We start from the raw sequence: 9,238 nt of genomic DNA, 5'->3' as shown, positions 1-9,238 counted from the left end.
CATGGAAATTTTTTAAGATTGACAAACATATGTGTAATTCATGGCACAATTCAAACGGGATCGAAAGATAAGTTTTCTCTCCCCATTGACTTCAATGCATAATTTTTCCGAAATAAGGTCCCATTACCCGGAAGTAGGTGGGCGTGACTTCGCCACTCTATATTAATCCATAATGAAAATAAAATTAAGTTGATTGTGCTGAGTTTCACATCAAACAAATACAAATTGAAAGTAACAATGTAATGAAACAACACTGTAGTTTGAACAGGCTCTGACTGCGTCTGCGCGTTACTTGAACTATCGCGAGATTTCACCCAGGGCAGCGCGACAATAAAATGTCTCCATTAGAAATCCAGGTTTAACTCCTTGTTGGCTGCTTATAATAATAAAGGACATCATTCAGCTGATATAAAGGTAGGTGTTTAGTGCTATTGGACTGTTCAAGGTAGTGTTAGCTACCCACTGGATACCTGTATCGGTGCCACTGTGCTTTCTAGTTTGGTAGCTAGATCCCTTAGTTTTCATCGACGTCGGTTAGCACAGCAAGCTAAAAACATTAGCTTCCAGTGAGAGAGATTTGGACTAGACACCACAGGAGTGTTACCAACCCGTTTAAGTTGTATTCAACTGAAACGGTCGTATAAAGGAAGAAGCGTAATTGTGATGGACAATCATGTTTTGTGGGACTTGTTTCCATGCGCTAATGTTCAAAAGGGTCTTTATTTTTCTCGTACTGCCTGTGCTGTAGCACCTCTTTTCACCCCAAACCAGATCTCAGTCCCAATCCCAGGAGTGTGTGGGAGAGAAACTCCCTCTGCAGACCATTTACATGCGCCCAGGGGCGGATCTAGACAAATATTCATAGGGTGGCAGGAGATTTTGAGGGGTGGCATCCCCTGGCAGAAGTATATGCTGATTTAATCGCAGTCATATCAATCAATGTTAACTTGGAAAGCCACAATATTAATATGTTAACTCAATAACATAGGTGACATTATTGTGGCACATCAGTACATATAAATATATAAGGTGGCAGACATAATGTAATGCATTTTAACTGAACAATAACTGAATGAGTTTGTTTCACTCTTAGACCAGCAGGGGTACCAAATCTATGAAGACTGCTGCAATAAGTACATTAATTAACTGTCTCATCGATGTTTGTCTGAATGAATATGATACTATTAACAATCATATTATTCGTATCAGCTGTCAATCACTGTTATGATTCACATATTCATTTATTATTGAATAAAATATATTTTTTGGAGGAGTTAATGATGAATGTTCCTCATGATGCTTGCTCACCCTCCTTCAAATTTGAAAGACAAGTAATTATATCATATCAAAATTCAAAAGATTCAAAGGAACAGTTCAGCGCCCCACGACTTTACTGCAAACAGTTACAACCTTGACTTTACATCAGAAAGAACAAACATTAAAGAAGTGACTAACTGCATCAGTTAGGGTTAAAAAACGTGTATTCAGCTAAAACGTATACATCGCTTCAGTAAGTTATTATCCAGTGGAAAGTCCTTACCTACTGGCCTAGTTAAATCAAAGTGGTTACTTTTTTTTGGCAGGGCAGTGTAGTTTTACACACCGTCTTATTTGACTCTCTCAGGACTTAAAACAGTTTTTAGGGGGCAGACCCCCACAAAGAAAAAAAAAATATACACACATACAAGGTCATCATCTTAACAGTTTTATGCTCATCGAGTCATCCGTGAGCAGAGCATCAAGTTGGCATGCCTATAACAGCTGAATGCGGCGATTACCATCTTGTTCAGCAAAACACCTCACAAACGTATTAAGATGTAAAGCTTTAGTGCGTTTTGATTCAATGCTGAGTACAGCCAAACTTGACAGTCTCTTCTCTGTCATTGTGGACCTCAAATACCTCATTCCTTCAGTACTTGGGTCAGAATGCTTCTCGTTTTGCGCCGTCCCGTTCAAATGAAATCGCCGCCAATCATATTTCCAAGCTCGCGCCGGGGGAGGGGTTACAAGACTCGCGTCTTGTGCTGCATTCACTTGCACTCGGACATTAGGGATTTTCTCTCATAAATGTCAGATGAGCCACAACTTTTCTTTCAAAACAAAGATGCCAACTGGGGTGGCAAGGCTATTTTTTAGGGTGGCAATTGCCACCCCATGCCACCCCGGTAGATCCGCCCCTGCATGCGCCAAAACCTATATAACACACTACAGGAAAGGGAAATCCCCAAAAAGCACAATAGAGTACTGTGACTGTATTTAAGTAACCAGTGTATCTGAATTTTCACAGACAACTTGGATTGCATGCTGCTGTGTTACCACCATCAGTTGCTTCTAACTGAAGCAACATCATGAGGCGAAAGATGAGGAGGAGGTTAGTTCAGTCTGTCCTCTGATCTGTATGGAGGATGTGGTTCTGCACTATCAGCCTGGATCAGCTGCTGGGCTCAGCTCTCTGTTAGAGAGGACAGAGAAGCTTCTGGAGCCTTTCCCCTGTCGGATTCCTCCAGTCTTCACCCGCTGGTACCCCTCCTCCACAGACCACCACCTGCCCATCAGACCCGCCAAACCTGCTCCTGTCATCACCTGCTCGGATGACTTCTTCTTCTCCGACAGCAGGACGCACACCCCTCAGATCCAGCCCCAGAAACCTGAAGTTGATGGTCCACCTGCGGAGACACCTGAAAATCCACAAGAACCCAAAGATGTCGCCTGCATCTCCGAAACTCCAAACTATCTGTTCCCAGAGAGAGAGGTCCCCAGACTTCACACTGAGAAACACAAAGATGTCTTTCCTGTCACAGAGTCGCCGGTCAAACGGTCCTGGAGCATTTTCTCACAGAAGGGAGGTATGCAGAGCTCCCAGTCTCTGTCCAAACAGTTCCGTCACATGGTGTCCCTCCACAGGCTCCACCTCCACCAGAGGGCCAAATGGGTGATCAGGCAGCACAACTGTGGGGCGACCAGGGACATCGAACAGGTCAGTAGATAAATAATGGATCCAGACTAAGAATATTGTTGCCATAGCAGCTCTGTGAGGCTGAATATTATTAATATTTTCGTCGTTTTTTGCCTTCATTTCACAACCCTAAGATAATTCTTGCACGATGCAGTGATGTAATGTGCACCTTGAACCTCAGGCTATCATCATGCTAACATTAAAATGTATAAGAATGTTTCCTATATAATATTCAGGGGGTGAATTCACAAAGAATGGAATGCGGCCACTTCTCCATGAATTCGAACACTTTCTGCCCTTAGGGTTCGCTACACAAAAGATACTGCACTACAAATTACATTGCAAACGCACCAAAACATTTTGAAGCCAAGTGCATTTTGTCTTTTTATTCTGCGTCTGGTTGTAATAAGTTTTTGCCAAAAAGTTGCCTTTGTGCCGAGAACTCAGTGAGTTGAACAATGGCAGAGAAAAAAAAATTGAAGCCGTGAGCTAAGTAATTTAATTGTGACAGAGGCAAACCCCAATTTGTTTTTTAATATATCAGTCTGGTATTGCTGGCGGCAAATATTTCATGTTATCACGATCAGTGGAAATTCTGACCCATTATTAATGTGTTTCAGTTCCCACCAACTCTCTAAAGACACTGCAGTCAAGCCAGCCTCCACTTCGGAAAACACAGTCTAGTGATGTGTCGGTCGCGAACGAGCCGGCTCTTTTAAGTGAACGACGGGAGCCGGCTCGCGCCCGCGAACGAGCCGTTTTTTTGTTTTTGTTATTTTTTGTTAAGTAATACAAGACAGAATGATATGATGATTTCCGCGCTACAGCTGCTCCGTGCATGCATGCAGTGGCATTTAATATCCAAGGATTAGAGACTGTTGGATGCTGCTGTTTTGAGCATTGCAATACATTTATTTTTATTATGTTTTTTTATGATTAGAGACGGTTGGATGCTGCTGTACTGAGCATTGCAATATATTTATTTTCACTATGTTATTTATTTATGATTATCTTTAGGCTTAGCAAAGATTTGATGTCAGCTGTTGCTGTCTTTTTTTCTATAGTTAATACTGAAATAGAGCCCTGCTGTTTTGTCAGGGCCTTTTCTTTAAATATAATTTTAAAATGTCGATACAGTAGCCCCTTTTTTTAAATGTCTATGCTTAAGTTTTTATAGGTGTTGCTATCTGCTTTGTGTAGCGTGGTTCTACAAGCAAGTCAGTGCATTCATTGGGTGGTATCAGAGAGATAAAAGGGTCTGTAAATGCAATGAAAACAATTGGCCACAGCAAATAATTTATATTAAACATGTAATTTTTACTTTTGAATACTTCAGTACAAAGGATGTATTGAATAATTTAAGTGATATGTGTACACATATAAATCATTAGTCAAAACAGGGCTACATTTGATTGAATTATAAAAGGTATAATATGTGGTAAACTGAAGAGCCGTTTGGGAGCCGAAAGAGCCGGCTCTTCTTGGTGAGCCGAGCCAAATGATCCGGCTCACCAAGAAGAGCCGGAATTCCCATCACTAACACAGTCAAGCCAGCCCGCACGTTGTATATTGCTGTGCGCAAATATCCTATGCATTACGGTAGAGGCCTGGAAAAACTGCCTTCAAAATAAAAGCGCTTACTCGGTCAATAACAAATATACCTAAAAAACATACCAAACATATTCATATATACTGCAGCTTAAATTAAGAAATATGTACTATATAATGTGATCAATAATTATTTAAAACAAACTACGTATAACTACCACATTATAACTGAGTGAATGTAAAACTTACGGAGTTTCAAAATAAAATACTTTTGAAATCTCATATCTGTTTTTAGATAAGAATAAAACAAAAACTGTCCAGTATCAAAGACTAATATCACTCCAGGGTGATAGCAGAACACCCCATCTAGTCACTCAGAGAGAATCAGGACAATCGGATGTAGAGTTTCAAAATAAAAGACCTTTGAAGTCTCATATATGAGCTATTGTCCCGCTGTTTTTAGATAATAATAAAACAAAAACTCTCCAGTATCAGAGACTTATTTTACTTCAGGGTGATAGCAGGACACCCCATCAAGTCACTCAGAGAATCAGGACAATCTGATGTAGAGTTTCAAAATAAAAGACCTTTGAAGTCTCATATATGAGCTATCATCCCTCTGTTTTTAGATAAGAATAAAACAAAAACTCTCCAGTATCAAAGACTTATTTCACTTCAGGGTGAAACTCTACATCAGATTGTCCTGATATTCTCTCAGTGACTAGATCGGGTGTCCTGCTATCACCCTGAAGTGAAATAAGTCTTTGATACTGGAGAGTTTTTGTTTTATTATTATCTAAAAACAGAGGAATGATAGCTCATATATGAGACTTCAAAGGTCTTTTATCATTTATTTACATTGAATTAATCATGAGAATTATGAATATAAATGATCAATATCTAAAATATCCTGAATCATATAATAATTAAAATAATTGTAATTGGTAATTTTTTCAAGCTGTGGCTATCAGCGCTGATCTTTGTGAATTGGAAGGTTTTTTGCATTATATGGTTCATTGCAAAGAAGGTGTACATTTTGCCTGAAATGTATCCATATTACCTCATTTTAATACTAGCTAATGAGGCAGGAACACCAATACGCTTTTTGCGTGTGTCACCCTTTGCAGGTACTCTGAGATATACACGTACAATCTTATTTCAGCATTATTTTTGCATGTTGATCGAGCTAAAAAAAGACTATGCATTCCTTTTGGGAATTTGCCCCTTGTGGGTCAGCGACTTGTTCTTAGTAAACGGTCTGCGCTGTACGGTAAATGCTGACGTAACAGGTTGGATGTTGTGTTTATGTTTCTGTTTGTTTGTGACTGCCGATATTTATCTGGACCTCTGTCCTTCACTTTGTTTTTCCACTGCGCTCAGCACATCAAAAGGTTTAAACTGAGCTCAGGGTGAAGATGCATCAAGTCACAAGATCTTTAACAAGTGTTTCTAAAGCTCCAACAATAAGCATAAAGACGGAAATAAGAATCTGCAACTACTTAAAAACTAGCTACTTTTTTTAAACAACCTTGAGCTCGTGAGAATTTAATTTGTTTTAATATTGCATAATATTTCTGTGATTTTGACTGATGGTTTAATCATTTTAATTTGAATACAGTGGGCAAAAATTACTCTCAGTTTTTGCAATTTTCTGGTCTAATAGTCTATTGTGTCACCATTAGGACAACATGAGCTTGTGCTATTCTTTCTGGGTTCCACAGACATTTAGAATAGAATAGAATAGAATATCTTTATTGTCATCACACATCAGTGTAACGAAATTCAGTTGGCATCTCTCACTGCAGTACATAAATAAGAACACATCCATAAAAGCAGAGATAAAGCAGAGATAGTAGCAATAATCAGGGTCATCACTTAAATGCACTTTACCAGAATGTTGAAATACATTTGTAAAGATTATTTAATAAAGAAATGTTTAAATATAAATAGTTACTAAATATATCTGTTTGATACTTAATAAATATACAAATACATAAATAACATATGGCATTTACACTCTATAGCCACATAAACACAACAAACAAAACTGCTCTTCTCATGTTATTAACAATTAACAAAATGAGTGAGCCAGATTGTCTTTTACACCATTAAGCCAAGCATAACATTCACAATCAAACATTTCCTCAATAATTCATAACTAATAGAAATAAATAGTCATTTATGGCAAACATAAATCCCTGTCTGAAATAACCTCACATTGTATTTTAATGTTTTTATCCCCTGTTTAACGTTATATTAAAATTCAAGAAAATAGGGTATTAAAAACTAAATAATATTAAAAAAGAAATACATTCTTTATCAGGAGGGATTTTCTACTTTCACCCATAACTCATCGTTCATTGTATACATAGACACAGACACAATTTGAATATCATTTAGGAAATTAAGATATTGTGATAACCAAAGTTTGTACCAATCTTTATTATTCTTTTGAACAATCGCACTAGCCATAACTGACCATGGTTCTGTATGAAAGTTTTAATGCTACGTAAAGTTTGACGTCTACAAAATGAACACTGGTCATGTTTTCGTAAATGATATCAGTTTTGTTTAGTTGTGTTTTAATCTGGTTATATTGATGAATCATGACATGCAACTGATAAGTGAATGAACCAGAGGAATACATTCACAAATCACTTCAATCTTGTGAATTTATTTTCTCTTTCCTCAGTATTTATTTAGCTTCATGGTTCCCACCTCACGCCACCTGTCTGTCCTCGTCCCTGCAGGTGTGGCGATCTCTGAACCGCTCCGTCCAGAGCTCCACTCTACCGACGTGTAACGCCAACATCCAGAGGGAGCGGGCGGAGATCTGGGTGTTCTGTGACGTGGTCCACTCGGAGCAGGTGGGGTCTCTCCTAAAGGACGAGCTGCAGCTGACGGGGAGGATCCGCCTGTCGGTTCACAGGCTGGACAACATCTTCAGCATGTAGACGCACAACAGGTGGATCAGCCTGACTCGGACTCCAGTGATGTTGTACAGCTTCAGATGAGATCCAGAAGAGCAAACACATTAATATATGCTTATAATCAAAGTTCTGTTTTATGATGAAATACTTGACTTGAAATTGTTTCCAAGCTTCGGGCTGGAAGAATCCTAATGATATCACCTGACCTCCATCAAGGTGTATTATATGTATCCAGCATACCAACAGCAAAACACATTTTATGCACCTTGAAAGAATCAGTATCAATTTAAGTGGAAGCTTATATTTAGGGCCTGTGTCCACACAGCGCCTTTTTCTGAGAGCCAGTGTCATTTTTCAATGTTTTTAATGGGAAGGGAGCCGTTGAATTCTGCTGTCTAATGTAAAAGCTCTGCATCTAGCATCTTTGTCCTCAGCGCTGAGCCATTTTCGTGCAGTTGGGGAAAAGAATGACATTTTCAGAAAAGCACTGGTAACGTCACTGTAGAAATTGTAGGAGAAGTTTTCTTTTTTTTGTTAGATGAAACGCTGGGTGGAGGCACTGCCAAGAGCCCTCACAGTGCCTTGATGTCAGAAGGTGACGCTATGTGGACACCTGGCCTTAGAATATCTCACCGCTTTAGCTTTCTGTTACAGCCCTTTTTTGGCCAGAAACTGAGCTGTCTCTCTGAACTAACCCTTTATAACACAAAAGTCACTCAACAGCACAAACAAACTATAACGACCGGAGCACACAGACCAGCAGCTCCCATGTTCAAGTTCAAGGCTTTCAATATATAATGGTCTCGAGTTCAAAATAATAAAACGGAAACACAAAAAGTATTTATCAACAGTAAAAACATATCTATCTTTGCAGTATTTCCATCGCACACACTATATACCTTTACAGAATCTGTTATTTTACACTAAAGTAGATCAACGTACTACTAACAAAATAGGATACTATTACATACGAGTTGCCGTTTATTGCAATTACATACAGTTGGAAAGGGCTGTCTGACGATAAGGTAAAGCAGTGGAAATATTCTAAATAAAGAATTCACTGATATTGATATTATCTTTACTGTTTGAAAATGGTTTCAAGGTGGCTAAAATAAGTTTTGCTGATGACCCTTCCACATCAGTAAATTGCTTAGATTACTGGCTGCTTCTACAAACTGGGGCATGCTAACCACTATCCATAGTCAATACTCATCACCAATATTCCAAAAACATGATCATAACCAGGATACTGATCCACATGTTAACACCATAGACTGTATATATAACACACAACCGTTTTTAAATCATCAGCAATTCAACATACATTCAGTCATAAAAGCTAGTAAACCACATACACAACAATTTTTTTAATTGCCTGTTTTCAAATGTAACATTATTTCTCTCATGACCACATTGTACAAGTGTGTGATTTTTTAATAATTCATATAAATATACTTCATTAATGATTGAGCTGAACTGAAGGGGATTGAAGCCTCAACCAAAATTGAATTTTGTGCCAAATTCCAGTTTGTTTTTAAATGCTTATGAATTCATTAAGAGATGCTTTAGATTGTATTTAAATAATATATCTCTTCACTTTGCAATGTAAATAAAGGTTTATTTGTTTTTAATTAATGGTCTGTAGTGATGTATGGATGAACAGCACTGCATGTGATGTGCAGTGTGTTCTGGAAAAGCCGCAGCAGAAGTCACATGATACGGGAGTCACCCCCAGTGCTTTTCACTAACAGAACAACACACGGATACACACATGAGACAGTGCTGCTTGTATAAGACCTGAATA

The 9,238-nt window shown here is 38.4% G+C and overlaps 1 protein-coding gene across 1 annotated transcript; it reads left to right on the top strand.

Moving 5' to 3' along the window:
- Window positions 1–252: 252 nt before the first annotated feature.
- On the top strand, window positions 253–9,065 carry zgc:101664 (uncharacterized protein LOC450064 homolog). Its single transcript, XM_034118466.1, has 3 exons — window positions 253–414; window positions 2,288–2,977; window positions 7,255–9,065. Exons 2-3 carry the CDS (start codon window positions 2,399–2,401, stop codon window positions 7,456–7,458), a joined length of 783 nt encoding a protein of 260 aa, XP_033974357.1. The 5' UTR covers window positions 253–414; window positions 2,288–2,398; the 3' UTR covers window positions 7,459–9,065.
- Window positions 9,066–9,238: the final 173 nt, after the last annotated feature.

The sequence above is a fragment of the Trematomus bernacchii genome, unplaced genomic scaffold, assembly GCF_902827165.1.
Source record: "Trematomus bernacchii unplaced genomic scaffold, fTreBer1.1, whole genome shotgun sequence".
NCBI classification, from domain to species: Eukaryota; Metazoa; Chordata; class Actinopteri; order Perciformes; family Nototheniidae; genus Trematomus; species Trematomus bernacchii.
The sequence above is the reverse complement of the archived record's forward strand: the minus strand, read 5'-3'. Positions and strand labels throughout refer to the sequence as shown.

Coding starts and splice junctions, on each gene's coding strand:
- zgc:101664 (XM_034118466.1), top strand. CDS start 2,399: ATGGAGGATGTGGTTCTGCACTATCAGCCTGGATCAGCTGCTGGGCTC. Junction 2,978..7,254: donor CGACCAGGGACATCGAACAG/GTCAGTAGATAA, acceptor TCGTCCCTGCAG/GTGTGGCGATCTCTGAACCG.